The sequence below is a fragment of the Sciurus carolinensis genome, chromosome 8 (assembly GCF_902686445.1).
Source record: "Sciurus carolinensis chromosome 8, mSciCar1.2, whole genome shotgun sequence".
NCBI lineage: Eukaryota > Metazoa > Chordata > Mammalia > Rodentia > Sciuridae > Sciurus > Sciurus carolinensis.
In genome coordinates, this window is record NC_062220.1 from 101517060 (window position 1) to 101539570 (window position 22511).

Below are 22511 nucleotides of genomic sequence, written 5' to 3' on the forward strand. Positions count from 1 at the left end.
GGAGAAGAATGTTTCTGTCTAATCATCTCATCTTCTGACTCTAGTCTGAGTTATCCAATACCAACCCTTGGCAGATGATTCTATGGCTCAGGGAGCCCACAAGTTCTATCTGACCCCTGTGTTGTTTCCTCTAGCTCTCTCATAGTTGACTTGATGCATATTTGCCAGTTAGCCATCTGCCTTTAGGGTAGCTGGATTTTATCTGGATTCTGAATTTTCCAATCTGGTTTAGTTTTTCCAGTTAACAGGTAACCTCAGAAGTAGGTGCCATTTTTCTCATAAAATCTGAGCAAATCGGGAGGCTGAGGCAGGAGGATTGCCGAGTTTGAGTTTGAGGTCAGCCTAAGCAACTTAGTGCGACCATGTCTCAAAATAAAAATTGAAATGATCTGGGGCATAGCTCAGTGATAGAACACCCCTGGGTTAAATCCTCAGCACCAACATAATGAAACCCAACAACACACAAATCTCCTGTGAAAGCCAGGAATAGAAGGAGCCCTTCCTGTTTCAAAACCCATTTCATGGGCTGGGGATGTGGCTCAGTGATGGAGTGTTTGCCTGGAATGCACAAAGCCTTAGTTTCAGTTCCCAAAAACACAGACATACACACAGGCACACACATACACACAATCCCAATTCTTTCTAGGGTGACTCACTGACAATTATGCATCTTCACTTGGAGTGGAACAGCAGGGAGATTCTGAGTTCTCAAGGCTTGATAGATTTATCTGTTTCCCCAATTTGTCTCTATAGATCATTACTTAGATCATCTGCAGTTCAGTGGTCTTTGAAAATTCTGTCTTTACAACATCAGAAATATTTTAAACACATTAAGATGAACTGTTATAATTCCCTCCAAGCAAAAGAAACATATCATTTCAGTTCCAGGAAACATTTACAGAAAAAAAAGGATACTTTATTAATCAGCAAAATTTTCTTTTACCACTTTGTGTTGTAACCATTTAATCGAAACTATAAAGTGCTGCTTCAGAAGTATCAGCTTCCAGATCTTGGTTTCTAGCTACACTAGCTGAACCGAGCTGAGTGCTAATGGCATGAAGGTGAGAAGTTCACCAAAGTGGCTGGAATCTATTTCCTTGTTCCTCAAGCCACAAGGCAATCAGAGAAAAGGATAAATCTGCATTCCTACTACTTTAAGAAGAGAAGAAAAGGCTGATAGTTCAGATCTGCTAACAAAGGATGTTTCCTTTTTGTCAGTGTGGATTGTGGAAGTAGAACCTAAAAAAAAAAAAAAAAAAAAAAATAGCAATTACCATGTCTTTAATTTGGAATTGCTAAGTAATTTGTCCTGCATTAAAATTGGTCAGTCCTGAGTGACCATTTGGAATTGACCTGACCTTGGTAGACTAGGATCTCATCATCTCTCCTAAATTAACCGTGAGTGATTTTGTTTTCCTTTCCACATTTTTAATTGGTGCATTATATTTGTACATAATGATGGGATTGCTGTTTCATATTTGTACATGCACACAATATATTGGCCAATATAATTTGTCCACTATCACTCCCCAGCACTCACCCCCTCCCTCCACATTTCCCACCCGCTGGTTCCTTTCTTCTACTGATCTCCCTCTGTCTCCATGAGATTCCCCCCCACCCCACCCCCAACTTCTTTTACTTTTTTCTTTCTAGCTTACACACATGAGAGGAAAAAAAAATACAACCCTTGACCTTCTGAGTTTGTCTTATTTTGCTTAACTTAATGATCTCTAGTTCCATTCATTTTCCTGCAAATGATATAATTTTGTTTTTAAGACTGAATAAAAATCCACTTGTTTATATATACCACATTTTCTTTACCCTCCTTTATTGACGTATACCTAGGCTGGTTCCATAATTTGGCTATTGTAAATTGTACTGCTATAAACATGGGTATGTATGTATAATTAATTCTTCAGGATGAATACTGAGGAGAGGTATAGCTGAGCCATATGGTGGTTCTATGCCTAGTCTTTTGAGAAACCTCCATACTGATTTCCATAGTGGTTGTACGAATTTACAATCCCACCAATAATAAAAAGTGTTCCTTTCTCTCCACATCCTTTCCAGCATTTTTTATGATTTGTATGCTTGATGACTGCCATTTTGACTAGTGTGAGATAAAATCTCAGTGTAGTTTATTTTTTTCAGTGTAGTTTTGATTGGTATATCCCTAATCACTAATGATTTTGAATATTTTTCATCTACTTGTTGGCCATTTATATTTCTTCTTTTGAGAAGTGTCTGTTTAATTCATTTGCCCATTCTTTGATTGGCTTATTTACTTTTTGATATAAAGTTTTTTATCTCTTTATATATTCTAGATATTAATCCTTTGTCAGAAGAGTAGAGAGCAAAGATTTTTTTCACCCATTCTATGATTTCTCTCTTCACATTCCTAATTGTTTTCCTTGCTGTGCAGAAGCTTTTTAATTTGAGGCTATCTCATTTATTAACACTTGGCATTATTTTCTGAGCTTTAGGGATCCTGTTGAGAAAGTTGTTACCTGTGCCTATAAGCTGGAGTGTTGACCCTACATTTTCTTCTAGGAGTTGCATAGTTTCTGGTCTAATTCCTAGGTCTTTGATCCACTTTGAGTTGATTTTTGTGCAAGGTGAGAGATTAGGGTCTAATTTCATTCTTCTACATGTGGATAATCAGCTTTCCCAGCACCATTTGTTAAAATGGCTATTTTTTCTCCAATTTAGGATTTTGGTACCTTTGTGAAGGGTCAGATGACTATAGATGTGTGGGTTGTCTTTGTTTTCCATTCTGTACCTTTGGATTATCTGTTTTATGCCAGTACCATGTGGGTTTTGTTACTGTAATTCTATAGTAAAATCTGAAATCAGGAATTGTGATGCCTCCACCATTGCTTTTTTGGCTTAGAATTTTGTTGGCTATTCTGGGTCTTTTATTCTTCCAAATGAATTTTAGGACCTTTTTTTCTAGTTCTGTGAAGAATGTCATTGGTATTTTGATGGGGATTGTATTGAATCGGTATATTACTTTTGGTAGCATCACCATTTTAACAATACTAATTCAGTCTATCCATGGACATGGGAGGTCTTTCCATCTACTTGTATCTTCTTCAGTGTTCTCTAGTTTTCATGATAGAGGTCTTTTACCTCCTTGGCTAAATTTATTCCTAGATCTATCTGTTTGTTTGTTTGTTGAGGCTATTGTGAATGGAATTGTCTTCCTGATTTCTTTCTCAGCAGATTCATTGTTGGTATATGGGAAAACTATTAATTTTTGTATTAATTTTATAACCTGCTATTTAACTGAATTGGTTTATTAGCTCTAGCAGTCTTTTGGTGAAGCTTTTTTGGAACTTCTAAGTAAAAGATCTTATCAGCATTGATAATTTGACTTCTTCCTTTCCTAATTTTATCCCTTCTATTTCCTTCTCTTGTCTAATTGCTCTGGCTATAATTTCTAGCACTAGATTAAATAGGAGTGATGAGAGTAGACATCCTTGTCTTGTCCTGGAATTTAAAGGAAATGCTTTCAGTTTTTCCCCATTTACCATGAGATTGACTTTGGGCTTTTCATATATAGCCTTTATCATGTTGAGGTAGGCTCCTTCTACTCCGAGTATCTTCGGTGTTTTCAAACACCTTCTCTGCATCTATTGAGATGACTGTGAGATTTTTGTTCTTAATTATATTTATTATTTGTGTATGTTAAGCCATCCTTGCATCTCTGGGATAAAACCAACTTGGTAGTGGGGTATAGTCTTCTTAATATGTTGTTAAACATGACTTGCTAATATTTTATTAAGTATTTTTGTATCTATGTTCACCAGAGATATTGGTTTATAGTTTTCTTTCCTTGATGTGTCCTTATCTGGTTTTGGTATGAGTGTGATACTGGTTTCATAGAATGAATTTGGAAGTGTCCCATCCCTTTCTATTTCATGTAATAATTTTAGGAGTATTGACATTATCCCTTCTATAATGCTCTGTTAGCATTCAGCTCAGAATCCATCTTATTCTGGAATTTTCTTTGTTGGAAGTCTTTTTTTTACTGCTTCTATCTCATTACAAGTTATTGGCTTGTTTAAGATCTCTATGCCCTGTTGATTCAGATTTGGCAGATTCTATTTGTCTAGAAATGTATCTGTTTCTTCTAGGTTTTCCAATTTGTTGGAGTATAAGTTTTCAAAATAGTCCCTAATGACCTGCTGGATTTCTGAGATGTCTGTGATGATTTTGACTTTTCCCCCTCTAATTTTATAAATTTGGGTTTTCTTTCTCTTTCTTTTTGTTAGTTTGACTAAAGGCTTATCATTTTGTTTATCTTTTCAAAGAACCAATTCTTAGTTTCATTGCTCCTCCATATTGTTTTTATTCTCAAGTTCACTGATTTCAGCTCTGACCTTAAGTATTTTCTTCTTTCTGCTGGCTTTGTAATTGGTCTGTTCCTTTTCAAGGGCTTTGAGATGCATCATTAAGTTACTGGGAACTTTCTGATTTTGTTATGTAGGTACTCATAACTATAAACATTCCTCTTAAAACTTCCTTCACAGTGTCACAGAGGTTCTGGTATGTTGTATCACTATTCTCATTTGAGTCTAAGAATTTTTTAAATTTCTTCCTTGATTTCTTCTATCATTTATTCATCATAATCTCCACGTGTTTACATAGCTTTGTAGGGTTTGTCATTTTGATTTCTAATTTCATTCCGTTGTTATAAAATGCTATAAAGATATAAAAAATATATCAATTTTTTGTGTTCTTTAAGAGTTGGTTTAAAATATGGTCTATTTTGGAGAATGTTCCATGAGTCACTGAGAAGAAAGTACATTCAGCTATTGCTGGATGAGATATTCTATAGATTGTGATGTTCTCTCCAAAGGACTTGAGTACCTCCACCCCTGTGGCATTGGTTTTTGTTGGTGGCCACGTAACCTCTTTCTTGGCTTCTCTGTGATCAGTTCCTGCAACTTTTCTCATTAGACGATCCACAGCACTGGCATTTCTTAATCCTGGGGGTCTCCACTGCAGCTTCAGCTTCCTCCTCACATCTCCATATATCATCCTTTCAGAGACTGCCCACAGGGACTCTGAACCTGCTGCACTTTGCCAGCCACCCAGGCCTTCCCTTGAAATCTTGGTGGAAGCCCCAAGCATGACCCCTTATCCAGCACATGGTTGTCACCAAGGTCTTCCACCATCTTGAGCAGTAGCCAAGTCTCTAGGGACAATGGTTGCAGTAGTCTCTGAGTGCTTGTGTGACTGAGTATAGTAAAACAACTTCATATGACCCTCTGTGCAAGCAGGGTGCCCCCCTGGTCTCTTCTCAAAAGAATTTTTACTTTTACACCCTTGAGGCTGAGATGGGTGTGGTCTTACCAATTCCTGAGATGCCCTCAAGACATCTTTCCTATTGTTTCTGGGTAAAGTAGTTAGTTCCTTTAGTGGCTGTAATATCTTTAACAACCACACCTTTCTTAACCTCAGTTTTGCTCAGTTTTCTGGTCAAACAGCAAACTTTGCAAATCTTTCTGCTTTGCTTTCTGCTCCTGATTATCACACTAAACTTAACTAAAAACTGCCAGCAATATTCATGACACTGCCTGAACACTATGCTGCCTAGAAATTTCTTCTGCCAGATTAAGAAGTTCAATCACCTTTAAATTCAGCCTTACAAGCTCCTCGAAAGACTAGGCATGGAACCACCATATGACCCAGCTATACCACTTCTCAGTACTTACCCTGAAGAATGAAAGACATCCAACTATAATGAATGATACCCAGGTTTATAGCAGCACAATTCACAATAGCCAAACTACCAATGGATGAATGGATAAAGAAAGCAGTGTATATACACAATGGAGTTTTATTCAGCCATTATAAAAATGAAATTATGTTATTTTAAGGAAAATGGATGGAATTAGAGACCATCATGTTAAGCGAAATAAGTCAAACTCAGAAGGTCAAGGGTTGCATGTTTTCCCTTACATGTGGAAGCTAGAGAGGAAAAAGGAAAACAAAGATGGGGGCGGGGGGATCTCCTAAAACTCAAAGGGAGATCAGTAGAGAAAAGGGACCAAGGGGTGGGAGGTGGAAAGGGAGGGGGGACATGCGGGGGAGTGATATTGGTCAAATTATATTGTGATATTGTGTGCATGTACAAATATGTAACACTAAATCCCATCATTATATACAACTATAATCAATTAAAAAATAAGGAAAACGAAAAACTTAATTCAGCCTCACAGAAAGTCTCAGGACATGGAGAAAATGCAGACAACTTCTTAGCCTGAACATGACATAGATGACCTCCAGTCCAATTTCCTATAGAGTCCTCCTTTTCCTCTGAAACCTCATGAGTCCAGTTTTTACTGTCCACAGTCCTATCAAAATTCTAGTCTTCTCAACTCCAACTGAAACTGCCATCAAGGTCCACCTACAATATTCTAAAGCTTTTCTAGTTTGCATTGTTAAACTTTCCAAAATCCCTCCCACAAACTCCAAAAAACTCCAAAAGTTTCCAACCACAAGGTCATGTTAGTTATAGCCACAACCCCACTTCTTGGTATCAATTTATGTTTTAGTCAGCTTTTCATTGCTGTGACAAAAAGACCTGACAAGAACAATTAGAGGAGGAAACATTGCTTTTGGAGCTCATGGTTTTAGAGGTCTTAGTTCATAAGTGACTGAATTCATTCTTGGGAGCCCAAGATGAAGCAGAACATTATGGAAGAAAAGTGTAGCAATGAAAAGCAGATGGGGACATTGCACCCAGAAGCAGAGACTGATCAACAAGAGCAAAATACATACCCCTAATGACCCTCTTCCTCCAGACACACCCTACCTGCCTGCATTTACCCGCCCCCAGTTAATCCCTATTAGGGGATTAATGCATTGATTAAGTTAAGGCTCTCATAAACCAATCATTTCACCTCTAAACTTTCTTGCATTGTCTCACACATGAGCTTTTGGGAAACACCTCATATCTAAACCATAATAGATATAGCAAGTGATATTTTGAGGAAAGCGGAGCAAATATAGAAAAAACAATTAAAGGGAGAGAGAAAGAGGAAAAAAAGGAAATTTGCTCGTTAGGGGGAAAAGAAAAGAAAGAGATGGGGCTGGGGAGATAGCTCAGTCGGTAGAGTGCTTGCCTTGCAAGCGCAAGACCCTGGGTTCAATCCCCAGCACCGCAAAAAAAAAAAAAAAAGAGAGAGAGAGAGAGAGAGAAACAAACACTAAACAAACCAAAAACCTTTACCCTCAAAAGACAAGGCAAGGAAAAATAACCACATTTTTAAAATACTAAAAATGAGAAGAAAAAAAAGAAACAAATATGTAGACCTATATATATATATATCCATGAACCAATTAGCATAGCAAGAACACATACCCACAAACACACAATGGAAAAATAGATTCCTAATGAAAAATGAAGAAATTGTTAACACTGAGGTGGTCAAAAGAGTTGACAAGAATGGATGGTCACTGCCTATGCCCAACTGTCCTTCTTTTCATTTCTTTTTGGTCTAAGGTACTGAGAAAGAGAGAAAGAACAAGGACTGGGAGTTGTTAACTCCTTCCTCTTTCAGGGTTGCTCACCAAGGTGCCAAATAGTGACCTAAGACTGAAGCTGGTTAAAATAACTCTCAGCTTCCCTTCTCACCTATATAAAGTAGGATGGAATGGGGAGTACTGTTGTGGCCGGGGTGGGGCTGCAGCAGAGTTCTATGAAGGGAGTTTCAGCAAGTAGGACTTAGGACTAATCAGGCCTCAGGGGTTTCGTTTGGTGGTGTCTGCTCTGAAGAGAATAGATCAGAATTTGTGAGGATACAAGATACTATACCAAGAGAAGCCAGTACACTAAATGCATAGTAGGCACTCAAGAAAGAAGGTGCTTTGAGTATAGTCAACACTGTTTAAAGAGCAAGTCCTTTCCACATCCTATATTAAAATCCAGTGCTCACCTTGAGAAAGAAGGGTTGTAAACATATATTACTGATAATATTTATCTAGAATTTATCTCTTTAGCTTATTTTTGATGAGAATGTTTCTTAGTCTATTCAGTACATTAGTTCGATTAATATCCATGACACTTGACACAACCACTTTCTTAAAAACATAATACAGTGTATTAACTACTCTACTTAGTCATTTTTAGAAACTTGCTTATTTTTCCATCACTTGGAAGATTGGAACCTTATTATTTTTTTAACTTAGGTGGTGTCAGTATCTTTTACCCCTCATGTTGAAAAATTGATTTCAAAAGACCATCTGAAAATGATGACAGATATTCAATCTTGTGCTTTTATTTTAAAACTAGGCCTCAGAAGTCTCCAGAAACAGAGGCGCCTCCTTACTGGCCAGGCCAGGACACAGTCTAGTTGCTGCTATTCGAAGCCAACACCAACATGAGTCATTGCCACTGGGTATGTATAACGCTTCTTTGAACCCCTGGCTATCCAATACTTAGCCTTGTTTTTGTCATTATGAATCTTTCACTATCCAAGATTCTATCTTTTCTTTCTGCTCTTTTATGACACTCACTCAACTTTCACTCCCATCCCCCTTGCCCCTTTTCACTTGTCCTCTCATCCCCTGCCTCTCTCTACTCTCTTCCAGACCCTCACTCCCCTTTTCTTTATTCCATTCAATTATTTGTCAACTCTGTACAGAAAAACATAGTTTAATTGAGGTGGTAGAGTTTATTGTTGCTAGATGCAGCTTTTAATTTATAGCTCTCTTTCCATGTATGTAAGGGGGAAAGTTTGCAGTCTTCATTAGCAACCTCACTACCTCTTTCCAAAACATGTGCCACTTGTATCAAGGGAGATGAGATGAGAGTCTAGATACTGAGTATTTCCATCATCACTACTGGGAAATCAACACGTGACCAGGGGCTTAAGTATCATGTACTCAGAAAAGCATTTCTTTGAACTCCTAAAGAAACTTTTGCCATAATAACTGTGGCAAAAGGACCAAGAAAAGTTAGAAGGAAGAGAGAACTCCTCTCATGGGAGAGCAGTTTTATTCTCTTCACCTGTTTAAGCAGAGATGAGTTAACACCCAGAAAGCACCTGACATATTATGAATGCTTACTTAGATCTGGTTCACTTTTAGTTTGATCTTTTAAAAATAATAATAATGCTATTATGTCATATTTTTTAAATGCAAGAGCTTACTTTTTTTTTATGAGTGCTTCAAATTCCTACCTTAATCCTGGTATCAAGCATGCATTTTCCTGTCATCAGAGAAATTATCCCTGGGCTTCAGACTCAACCACAACTTTGCTTTTTTGTCTGTTTCAGCATATAATGACAAGATTGTGGCATTTCTTCGCCAGCCAAACATTTTTGAAATGCTACAAGAGCGTCAGCCAAGCTTGGCAAGAAATCACTCACTCAGGTAGGGCTCATCCCTATCCCTAGAACTCCAGGTCTTTCTAGACTTTTTTTTTTTTTTTAAGATGGGAAAACACCTCCATGGAGAGAGAGGAAGAGAGCAGAAGCTTGTGATGCATTTTATTCTTGCATTTAAATTATAACCTGAATTCTCAAAATGAAAGGTCTAGTGTTCTGGGAAGTAGCAGAAGCAGATAGTCATATTGTCAAGTTACCTATTTAGATGATGCCAAAGTGATTTCCATTGACTTGGAGACAAACACAGAAAGGGAACCAAATAGTTTTCATTAAAGACTACTTATGTGAAGCACCATATGAATTATTTTTAGTTTTAAAATAATTTGTTTAGTAGTGAACAAAATTTTGAGTCACTATATATAAAAACAAACAAACAAACATATGTGTCCTAACACCTTCAATCCTAGCATCCATTACAGACATTTCTGAGCAGGTGTCTCTGAAACTGAATTACTTCATTTGGAAAGAATAGCCACCTCGAGTGATAAAAAGAGAAAATATTCCCTGAACATAATCCTGCTTTCTCACCAAAAAATTCAAAATCTCTCTTCTTCAGTTCACTGTTTAACATTTCAAAAACCAGAGATGCATGGGGGTTAAGGATATGGTCATTTGGAGTTTGAATCCTTACTCCAACTCAGGGTCCCTAATAGAGGCATGTTATTCAATCCTCTGCTCCCAGTCTCATCACTGCCATGAAGTCACAACGTGGGCCCTGTGCAGATGCCTCAGTGAGGATATGCGAAAAGAATTAGACAAGGGACGTGGGAACTCAGTTCATGACTGCCTCTAATTCTTCCCTTCCCATTTGGTGGCCTTTTGAATCTGGCTGGTACCTATAATATTCTACTTTGAGTTCCTCAGTGAATCACTAACACCTCGGAATAACCATTCAAATTCTTGCCAACTCCTCCAGATGGCTTGCTGACTATTCTTTCCCCTCCACTGCCCCCTCATTAACACCTCTTTTCCCTGCAGTTTGCTCTATAAATCAGAACCCCAATCCTCTCTGCTGCCCCTCACCTCAACTCCTCCCCCTCCTTCCACCTCCACATGTGAATATTAACCTCCATGCATTCTCTCTTCCAGTCCTTTTCTCTTCTCCCTGCTAGGACCCAAGTTTGGGTCCTCATCATTTCTCCCCTAGACTACACAAGGGTTTCTTATAAGATGTCCCCTATCACCCCAAGACAACCAGAGTTACCTTCTGATAGCACAGATCAAATCATGTTCCTTCTGCCCTCCAAAACAGCTTAGAGAGCTCCCCCTGTGGATGAAATGAAGTCACAATTTCTAAGCACAGTGTCCATAGTTCTCAAAGTCTGGCCCTCACCTTACTCTCCATTCACACTGTTTTATCTTCCAAGGGTCTCCACCTGCACCAAACAGGCCACTGCCTTTGTCTTTCCTGGAATAACTGTTCCATTAAGGGCATCTCATCATACATCCCCCTACCCTTTTTTTTTTTTTTTTTTTTTGGTACCAGGGATTGGACTCAGGGGCACTTAACCACTGAGTCACATCCCCAGTCCTTTTTATTTTTTATTTTGAGACAGGGTCTCACAAGTTGCTTAGGGTCTTGCTAAGTTGCTGAGGCTGGCTTTGAACTTACAACCCTCCTGCCTCAGCTTCCTGAGCTTCTGGGGTTACAGGTGTACAAAACCATGCCTGGCCATCTCATCCCCTTTCAAAGACTCAGATCAAATGCAAAATTTCAGTGATCCTGGCAGACTTTAATATTTTTCTTGTCTAGTTTTAATAGCATCCTTTTTGCACCTCTCAGATATTTTTAGATCTCTTGGATTCTGTCTTTTATTTGTCTCCCTACATACTGTCAGTCCTTTGGAGCAGGGCTTCGTCTTCCTTATCTTTTTATCTGTTCTGTCCCCTCAGAACCTGATTTTCTACTTGAAGATAGGAAACACTACTCTTTTTTTTTTCTGTTTGTCTGTGCTGGGAATCAAACCTAGGTCCTCACACACACTCAGGTAGGGAGCAACCACTGAGCTATGTCCCCAGTCCCTGTTCAACTCTTAATAATAACCTGCTTTACTTGGTCATTTGGGCCTTTTTTTCAGGGACCGTTCTTTGACTCATAACAATTTAAGGGAATCCTCAAGGGATTCCAAGGGGTTTGTACTACCTGAAGAGGTTCTAATACTTTGCTGTGATGCTCTTGAACATTTTGTTGTTGTTATTACTGATTCTACCACCAAACAATGAGTTTACAAGGTACTTTTCAGAGGAATTTGAATTCACCAAAGGCATTAGAGTACCATTTTAATCTTCAGGAAAGTTTTTAAATATATTAGTCCCCCGTGTAAAAGAGTGGAATATATTTCCAAAGGAAAGGGAACTGTTATTAACATTCCTGTATAATGTCACTTTTTTTTTTTGAAGATTCAAGATATTTTATTAGCAGCTACTGCAAACAGTAAAATAACTCCATTAGATTACCAAGTACAAATTCAACATACAAAAATCAGTAGTTTACATATATTCAAACAAACTTTTGGAATATTTAATAGAAGAAAAGATTTCATACATAACAGTAACAAAAATATATTAATGTTTGTCAATAAAAATGTGAGGCCTATTAAAAATTAAAATTAAAATACCACTGAAGGCAAAAAAAATAGCCTTTCTATAATATCACATTTTAACAAATTTCAAGAACCTTTAAAGGTTTTGAAGCAGTGTGGAGTTATACAATTATGATTCTTCATAGCTGAGTGGACTTAAAATCAGGGCTTGTTGGAATTGGAAGAACTTTGGAAATTACCTAGTATGGAAACTAATAACATTTTTAAGTTCATAAAATCCTTTGAGAATCTGATGAAAGCCATTTTCCCATGTAAATCTGTGCATATAATTTCAAGCAATTAATGGACCTACAGAAACTGTAGACCCTAGTTTGAGAACCCTAGTATCTCAACAGAAACAGCAGGCCCACAGTGACTTTGAGAAACAGACCATGAGGCCATGGGATTCCAAAGGTCACAAGAACTTGCTCTTCAGGAAGTTGAGTTCACAGGACCCAGGAAGCCAGGCACAAAGTTCCAAAAATTGAAAAGAAAACCTCCTCTCCCCAGGATATTGAAGAAACTTCCTCCGGTTCTCAAATGGGGATCATGACCCCTGTTCCGCCATTTCTGAGAGAGCCATGAGTCTATGTCTTAGGTCCACAAAACCAGTTGCTAGGTTAGCGGGGGTGAAGGATGTGTTCTCAGAAAACTGTGTTCAGCAGACATAAGTGAATTTAAAAAGCTACACGTGGAGGGGGGAGATGGAACCAGAAAACACAGAGGTTGATGACATCTTTTATGTTTGAGAAATGCATAGCAGTCCTAATTTATTCATTCTTTCCTGCAACCAGTGCTTTTATTGTGCAACTATCCTGAATTGGTATTGTGCTAGGGTTTATATAAGCAATAACAAGCAAACCAGACATATTCTCATAGAATCTACAAATTATTCAGACAGGCAGATGATGGACAAGATTTGGATGTTTTTTTTTTTTTTTTTAAAGCCAAGTATTACAAATAATGTTTTAAATGCCATGAAGGTTATGATCAAAATTCAGTGAAAGGGTGCAGAAGAAGAGGACTTACAACCTACATAGAACAGGGAAGACTTTTCCAAATAGGTGATTCTTAAGCTGAAACCTAAATGATGAGAAGGAGTTGTTCCTGAGATGCAAGGTTGGGACACAGTGCACAAAGGCCCTACTGCAGGAAAAGCTTGATGTCAGTGAGAAATGAAAGAAAGGATTTTGGGCTCAGGGGTAGATTGGGTAGGGTAAAAAGACCACGGTGACTTTTGGACAGGGAGATCTTGGCAGTAACTGGAAGGAGGTGGGATTTTGATTTGAAGTGCAATTTTATTTGAGAAGCAAAGTTTTCAGCAGGACAGAAATATGATTGTATTTTTAATGACCACTTGGACTGCTCTATGGAGAATAGCTAGACTGGACAAGAGGCATAAGATAGAGCAGGAAGTTATGTCAGAGACAACATATGTAAGATATGATGGTCATGTGGACAATGGAAAACATAGACAGAGAGGAAGGAGCAGCTTGGGCCATATTGTGGAAGCAACAATAATAGGAACTCATGAGCACAGTGTCTTTGTAGAGGTCAACAAGTTACGCTTCCCTTTTTAAAAAATCCCCACACAAAGTGTCAAGTTGATTATATTTTCACCTGAAAATATACAAGTTATGGTAAAGATTTGGATTCACAATGACACAATCTGACAGAGGTATAAATTCTATCTCTAGTATTTTTGAAAATAGATTTTTGTAAAAATCATTTCTGTGTTACCATTGGAAAAAACTGAGTGAAGGATATATGAGATGCCTTTGATTATTTCTTACAATTGTACATGAACTTCAAATTACCTCAAAATAAAAATTAAAACAAAAAGAAATAAGACTAAATAATTTTTTTAAAAATCAGTCCTTAAGTTTCCCCAGGTTTCTGCTGTATCCCTTCAAGAAAAGCAAAATGTTCCACTCTTTTGAAGCACACATACAATGAAATGAGTCTTAGGCCTGGATCTGAGTAATATCAGGGAAGCAAATTACAAAGTTAATTTGATCAAAATAAGTGTTACTTATCCATACATTTATTTGAAATTATTTGCCAGGTTGAAGTTGGAGATTGTGAAAAAGGTCACAATAGATGAGTTATAACTAAACAGATGAATTGATTCCTGGACATTGACTGACCAGGGAGACTCTCATCTGTTCTAGAGGCCTGAACCCTCTGTGCCCAGTGTGGTGTTACAAATTTTCCATCATCTACAAGATTTCCCAAGCAATTCCCATTCCTTATCTTCCCATGGCTTCAAATTTGCCATAAGCCCAGAGTAGTACTTCAGTGGTGCTTCCTGGTCCAGTTCCCACCCATCTTTGCTCTCTGGGGTCCTGACTTTGCTGTATTCCTCAGACTCTGCCAGTGTGAGTCTGAGGAAAAGCTACCCCTTATAGAGCATCCCATGAACCTGCAAGATGAGCTCCTAGTACCACAAAATGCACTGAATATTAGGCCCTGGCTATTCAGCCACATTGCATGGTACAAAAAAAGAAAGGGAAAAAAACTTAGCTTAGGTGTTGGTATGTAATTCTCATTCTATTGTCCTCATTACTCTAGGGAGAAAATCCATTATATTCGGACCGAGGGTAATCATGGGCTTGAGAAGTTGTCCTGTGATGCAGATCTAGTTATTTTGCTGAGGTAAGAGTCTGTATCTGCAAGAATTCTAGAAAAGTAGCACTGAGCAGTTCTGCACCACAGCAGAAAAGGGCCAGAATGAAACATCTGCCCTTTGTTCTAGAAGCGTCTAGTGCCTGGGACCGAAGTAGGGTTTTCACACTTGTAATTGCTGTCCAGTTTACAACTGGGGCACCAAGAACTACAAAAAGTTCTTGATGGAGACTTCATTATGAGATTAGTTAGGGCTTTAAAAAAAACACAAGAGAATTTGCCAGTAAAGTGTGCCTATCTTTTTTACATTACATCTAAATCTAATTGCTTTTGTTGCTTTTTGAGAACTTTAACTATTGTTACCCAATTAATTCATTTTCTCAGGGAACGAAGAACTAACTTTTTTTTTTAACTTTGCAGCCTCTTTGAAGAAGAGATTATGTCCTATGTCCCCCTGCAGGCTGCCTTCCACCCCGGGTATAGCTTTTCTCCCCGCTGTTCACCCTGTTCCTCACCTCAGAACTCTCCAGGTAACTTGGGTATCAGGCCCAGTATCAACTATGAGCGTTCCTGTGTGTTTCCACAAGCTGAAAAGAATTGATGGGCAACTGTATGCATGTCTTTCCTCTTTTGGGCTTTCTTAATTTCCAGATCAAAAAATGCACTCTCTGGGTCAGGTGCATAATCCCAGCAGCTTGGGAGGCTGAGGCAGGAGGATCCTGAGTTCAAAGCCAGCCTCAGCAACTTAGCAAGCCCCCAAGCAATTTAATGAGACTCTGTCTCTAAATAAAATATTGAAAAGGGCTGGGGATGTGGCTCAGTGATTAAATGCCCCTGGGTTCAATCCCCAGTACCACCAAAAACAATACATTCTCTAAATTAGGTATTGGCAAACTGCTACCTGTTTTTATAATGCCCCCAACCAAGATTGTGGTTTATATTTTTAAATGGTTGAAAAAAAATTAAACACAGTATTTCAGGACATGAGGACAGTATATGAGGACAATAAGAAATTCAAATTTCAGTACCTATAAATAAAGTTTTATTGGAACCCAGCCATGCTTGTAATTTATGTATTTTCTATGGCAGCTTTCACACTACAGCCGCAGAGATGAGTAATAGTAACAGAAGTCCTGCGGTCTGCAGAGCCTAAAATATTTACTATCTGGCCACTTACAGAACAACTTTGTTTTCCTCCTCTAAATTGCTGTTGCATTCCAAAGGCAGTCTCCAAAAATTTCAAAGGGAAGGCCCTTTCTGAAACAGTCCCCTTATGATTTAGAATTCTATTTGATACCAATTATGGTAACATATTTTCTGGGGACCATTGTTATGTCTCTACAAAGATTCCAAAGGATTTTCTTACACCATGTTTATAATAGTTCCCCCCTGTGTATTCTTTGTGTATAAGAATGAACCTACTCATAACACAAAAAATATTTGTAGATGTTTTCTATCCCAAATGGGGGAATAAATGTTGAACTGTTTAGTGGGGGGAAAATTTAAAAAGACATTACCTGGAGCCATCAAGACAATAGGCAGAGGTCAAATCCATACCTCCAGATCAGATCCACTATTGGACATTTCCCCGTTTTAGTCAGTTTTTGCATTGCTGTGACCCAAATACCTGACAAAAACAACTTGGAGATGGAAAAGGTTTTTTTGGCTTACAGTATCAGGGTTTCAGTTCACAGACAGTTAGCACCATTGCTCTGGACCCAAGGTGAGGCAGCACATAGTGGGGAAAGGCCACAGCAGAGGGAAGCTGCTCAGCTCCTGGCAGCAAGAAAGCAGGGAGGCAGAGAAGGGAAAATCCTTCCAGGGCACAACTCAGTGACCCACCTCCTCCAGTCATAACTCACCTGCTCTAATTACCACCCAGTCATTCAAACGAGAATGAACTGATTAAGTTACAGCTTTACCTCTGAACATTCCTACATTAACACAGGAGTTTTGGGGGGACACCTCATATCCAAACTGGAACACCCCCTTTGAATTTGATTTGCATTATCACATTGTTGTAGGTTTCTATGGTAACCCCAAATTTCCTTTTGTAACTTTTTTTTTTAAGTCTTCCAACAGTTTATTAAAAAGAATGTAGACATTTTTTAAAATCCCCACTGTTGTGAATATAAATTGAGGTTTTTCAGCCAGATATAAGCTGAATCTAAATAAATAAATAAATCCAATATTGTATTAACATTTTTTTCATTCATTTGCCATGCTGACAGTGCAAATACGAATCTGGTCTAAATGTACAGACTCAAGCAACAATGTACAGCTTTCTTTGTCCTCCATGCCGAGAGATGTAAAAGCTTAAGGGCCAAACAATACCAAATGTATTGACTTCAAAAACCATCTAAGTTAAGGGCATTCACTAGTTTTAACTAAGGTACATCTGGAACACTAACAATCACTTACATACAATACTATGCAGTAAATATTTTGAAAAATAAACTTTAAACAAAATCCTGCAGGGAACACCAGAGGAAAGGTAACCAATTTGTTTAAGATGTCAACCAATTTGTTTCAGTCACTTCGAGTCCATGTAAACCTAAGTTTTCTTTCCCTAAGCTAAGAGCTTCCTATCATGTCAGTGATTATAGTATGAAGTAAAAGAGACTTAGGTGAAATGTTTTTTACTTATCACAACCACTGCATCAATTGCCTAGGGCCTCAGCAGCTTCATAGAAGTCGGGGAAATGTCCATGCATAAGGATAATGTCTTAAGTGACTTAAATTTGCCCTATACAATGGTACATTGTCAACCCTTAGTGAAACCTTAAAAAAAAAAAAAAAAAAAAAAAGATTGAAAAATGGGTTAAAGGAGGCAAATACAGCATCTTCCTTTAGAACTATCAGTTCAGGAATTTTCTCAGCTATGAAATCTTGTGGAGAAGTAATTGTCTTTCTCAAAATCCAGGCGACGACAATATTCCTTACTCCAGATCTGGCATTTTTTCATCATCACTGTCTTGTGAATCATCATCTGCACCATCTACTTCTGGTAAATCTACATCCTCATCACCACCCATGTTGTTCATCATGTCAGAGAAATGACCAAAATTAGACATGTCTTCATCTGAATCATCTTCCCAGTCTTTCCAATTATCAAAGCCCACACTAAGCCAATGAAACTTTGCCCTTTCTTCTGTTAACCTAGGCCATGATTGGCCAGACTCTTCTTTTTGTCAACAACATAAAATTGATCTGTCTGTTCTTTCATGCTTGGAATCATTTGGATCAATACAGTGAAAAAGATCGATTTCATTTAAATGTTTAAAATTATCCCTTCCTCCAAGACATCTGAAAGTAAGTTCGGATTTTTTCAAAATTGGCATTAACATCTTTACTGTCTTCAATACAAAATTCAATGAAGACATAGTCCCTTGGACGGTACCACTTTGTAGAAGCAGGCTGCATTGTGAACGGGGCAGGGGGACCGGCGAAGAGGTGGGCGGGCCTCCAAGGTGGCTACTGCTGGGGAGTCGGTTCCTCCCCAATCCTGGCCTCCTGTCGCTCCCCTTAGGCGAAGGCGGCAGCGGCTAGATCCCCAAAATGCACCCTCGGAGTGAGCAACTCCTCCACCTGGGAAGGAGAGGGAAGCATAGGAAAAGGTGCCGCTGGAAGACCGAGACTCTGCTTTACTAACTTTAAAACCATAGGAACTGTCTATCGCACCACCCCAGGAGTCAGGGTCCAAATTCGTTTTTTGAAGACAGTGGGAAAATGCAAAAGCAAATAAAATTTAGCAGTGTGTTCTCTCATTTGGAAGGAAGTCTCCAAAGCCGGAATGGCTTTTCCAAGTTGTGCCATTCAGAACTATCTCTCAAAGTAGTTTTGCCTGTTGCTAAAATCTATTTTGAAGACAGTAGCTCCTTGTTGTCACTGCCACCAAACAAGTGCACCATTGACTGCCTTATGAAATGCCCAGGCTTGCTCCCTCTGACATACCACATAACTGAGATCCCTTTGCCTGGGGAAAAAGAGGTCCAGGAGCTTTGTTAGAGTCAACATCAGGACAAACATTTCCAGTGTGCCAGGGTGACCTATTTGAGGGGAACAGTCTTCCATTTGGGGGAGCTGTTAATCTGCATGATGATCTGACATATCTACACTTTGGTCTAAAAACCTTTGGCCACATAGCAGGATTTTAACATTATTACAGGAGAGACCATATTGCAAAAAGAAAAATAAGAGAATAAAGAGTTATTTGCTAAATGAGAATTACTTTGAGGTTTTAAAAAGGTATCAACTTTGCTGATAAAGACATTACTGATGCCATGAATTCAAGTAATCGTTCAATTCTTTTTCTCAAACTACTTAATTTTTTTGTTCTCCAGCCTTGACCACATGGTCCTAGATTATGCAACCCAAATATTTTTGTATTAAATTTTGAAATTTCCATTATCTAACCCTTTTTGAAATTTACCTGAGTTGTTGAAGAAATAGAGAACTATAGAAGTTTATGTCAAAGTACTTTGCGAAGCATACATCTTTAGAACAATGAGTAGAAGTGATCACGGACAGTGGCAGTACCGAGAATAGTAAAAAGTCATGCTATAAAATATACTATAATCTGCTGGACAAAAATTATACTTGCACTTGTAGACTTGTGATCTGGTGCTCTCTATCATGAAGACTGACATTTCACCAAGCCTACCTTTTCTGGTTAAATGGTGGTTGTTGGTTTCCTCACACCCAAGGTGTTTTGCAGTCTGACCTTCCTTGACTGCAGTGACCTACTCTTCCTCCACCTCAGCCATTTGTTCCCACAGCCATGCTCCTGACCTTGTTATCCCTGAAGTTGCCAATCCAAGCACCCTCTTCCTTCCAACATGTCTATTCAGCTTCTCTCCTGTTGCCATACATTGGCTTCACCAGGATCACCAGTTCATGGGATTCTCTCCTTTCCATCCAGCATAGATTCTGTGGTTTCTTGTTTTAGTAACATCCTTGCCAATGCTCTGAACTCCACTGGCCCTCTCCATTTTATCTGCATCCTCTGGCAGAGCTCCACCTCTAGATAAGCCTTCCTGTCTCCCTATGCACGCCTGCGTCAGGCACTCTTGAACAGTTAACCTGACAGAGCAAATAGCTAATCACCTCTCACCTCACATGGACCTTGAAAACCCTAGCTTCTTTCTTTGGGCTTCTCTGTTACTATTTCAGACATTTCTACTCCCCTCAAATCTTCAACCCACCAACCCCTTTATCCTTCCAGTTTACTCCACTGAAAAATAAAAGCCGTCCAACAGAAATGTCCACAAATGCCTGCTAGCAAACTTACATGTCTCCTAAACCTACACACATCTTATCCTTCTTCATGCCTATACATGAGAGGAGGTGTCTTTGCTGAGGTCACCAGGACCTCTGGTCACCCAAGCCAATGTGTAAGTCTCAGCCTCCTCCCTGATCTTTGAGCAGTTATTACTATTATTAACCACTCTTCCCCTAAGTTGCCTCCTCAGGTAGCTTCAGAGACCGAACTCATGATCTTTCCCCACAAATTTGTTCTTTCTCCACTGTTTGCCATCTTAGTGAATGTCACCAAAGTTCATTCCATTACAGCTCATGAGATCCACCTCACTACTCACATCCAATTCTTTGTCTCATAAATACATCTCCAACCAGTCCACCTCTCAACATCTCAACATCTCCACTGCACTGACCCAATTCAATGTGCGCTCTGTAAGTCCACCTGGTTCTCTCCAGTTTTTTCTCTCTACAGCAGGAAGATTGATGTTTTCATAACTCAAATCACATCATACCAGCTCCCCTGTAATGCCTTTGTGTTACATTTAGCATAAAACAAAACTGTTTAAAAAGTGTACCTATCTAGTATGATGTGGCTCCCTCCCACCTCTCAAGCCTTGTTTCTGCATCAGATTGGTTCTCAAACCCTTTGCAATAAGCCAGAGCCCCACTTTCCATTCGGCCACAGGAGCTTTGCATATGCTAATCCTCTTCCTGCACTGTTCTCCCAACTCATTTATTTTCTTAGTCAAAGGGAGACTTTTCTGACTCATTCAATCTAATTCAGGCCTACTTATTCTTAAGTTCTTTCCCAGGGAACTCTTTCTGGACTTGGCCAGTATGTTCTGTGTTCTCAAAGAACAGTGTTCCTTTCCTTCATGGATAGTAATCATCTTAAACTGTAATTACATACTCATTCCTGTGAGTTTACTGATATAAGCCTTCTCTAGATTATAAGCTTAGTACCCGGAATATAGAAAATAACTAATAAATAGTTGTTAAATGGGTGAACCATGATTTTGGTCATCTGTAAAACTTGGAATAAGAATGTTACTTTTGCCATTTCCCTTGTCATTAAAAGGTGCATAATGGTAAGAAAGCTTTTTAATGATGCAAAAACACATCTAGGGCTGGGGATATAGCTCAGTCGGTAGAGTGCTTGCCTCACAAGTACAGAGCCCTGGGTTCAATCCCCAGCACTGCAAAAAAATATTTTAAAAACTCATCTATATAGAATCAGTGAATCATCCTTGTTGTTATTGTTTTTTTGTTCTTGTGATGCAGAGTAACTAATATAAATTCCTAAATGCTCTGGGCCCTAAGGTATAGGTATGTTTCTTTTAATATCAATATCAGTGTAGAAGCATGACAAACACACACATTAAAGTCCTATCGCCAAGTTCTAGTTTCAATCATTTCTTGAAGATAGCAACTTAAATTTTACTTTAATTCGATTTATGTTAATCGTTTCAGATTATCTATGTACAGTTCAGCCAGGATAATGTTCATCAGGGTACAACTTGAAATAATTGAAGTGAAAGACACAAGTATGTATTCTGCAGAAGTCATTTTTCTCTTTACCATTTTTGTTTATTATGAAAGTAGCTGAGAGACTGTTGGAAATGAAGGGAACTCCTTAGAGAGGAGGCCGTGAGGTCACAGGGCTGTGTCTCTGATGGGTTCTTCTCTGCCATCGCTCTGCATGCTTGTTGTTAGATAGACAGTCTGACCCACGGCCTGTGTGCATCTCTCTGCAGGTTTACAGAGAGCCAGTGCAAGAGCCCCTTCACCGTACCGGAGAGACTTTGAGGCCAAGCTCCGCAATTTCTACCGGAAACTAGAAGCCAAAGGATTTGGTCAGGGTCCAGGGAAGATTAAGTGAGTACTCCAGTGCTTGGCACTGAATTCCAATGGCAGGCTTTTCTAACCCTTTATCCCTTAGATCTTGGCAATTTTTTTTTTTTTTTTAAGATAGGATACCCTGGTGCCATAGCAATTATGGTCTGAAGGGAGGAGGAAGGAAGTTAAAAAGTTGGAAGGAAAGAAGAAAGAAATTTAAGAAATCAGAAGGGAGATAGGAAGGGGAAGAGGAAAGAGAAGGAGAAGAAAAAGAGTAGGAGAAAGAAAAAGAACAGTAGTTTTCAGACAAAGGCATATGTGACATCAATAATAGACCTTATCAGAAAGCAAAGAATCTTGAGCTAAATTTAAAAAAAAAAAAATTATTTCCCTCTTACTTAGTCTTGGAGCAAAATTTAACTCATTAGTCAAATTCATGGACTCTTCATAACTTTGCAATTGAAGTCTAAGTAAAATGATTTTTTTTCCTTCCTTTTGGGTTTACTATTTTCATCTTGAAAAACTAAGCCCACACTTAAGAACCCAATTTAAGAGATCTCTTAGTTTAAGAGACATCCTAGTACTAGCCAGGCATGGAGGCTGAGGCAGGAGGATCACAAGGTCAAAGCCAGCCTCAGCAAAAGTGAGACCCTAAGCAACTCAATAAGATCTATCTCTATATAAAATACAAACTAGGGTTGAGGCTGTGGCTCAGTGGCCAAGTGCCCCTGAGTTCAATCCCTGTACCAAAAAAAAAAAAAAAAAAGACATCCTAGGAATTATGAATTATGTTTTAAAAAAGAATCTCTTA

The 22511-nt window shown here is 38.7% G+C and overlaps 1 protein-coding gene and 1 pseudogene across 4 annotated transcripts in view; one reads left to right on the plus strand and one right to left on the minus strand.

Annotated features, from left to right (window-relative positions):
* Hecw1 (HECT, C2 and WW domain containing E3 ubiquitin protein ligase 1) overlaps window positions 1–22511 on the plus strand; it is a 428371-nt gene that overhangs the window by 353881 nt on the left and 51979 nt on the right. For all 4 annotated transcript variants that reach the window (XM_047562304.1, XM_047562303.1, XM_047562306.1 and 1 more), the window contains 5 exons: window positions 8303–8408; window positions 9288–9384; window positions 14552–14635; window positions 15026–15135; window positions 21619–21739. In XM_047562304.1, coding sequence (XP_047418260.1) covers window positions 8303–8408; window positions 9288–9384; window positions 14552–14635; window positions 15026–15135; window positions 21619–21739 — 518 coding nt within the window. The remainder of the gene's footprint in view (window positions 1–8302; window positions 8409–9287; window positions 9385–14551; window positions 14636–15025; window positions 15136–21618; window positions 21740–22511) is intronic.
* On the minus strand, window positions 17463–18028 carry LOC124991615 (prostaglandin E synthase 3-like; annotated as a pseudogene).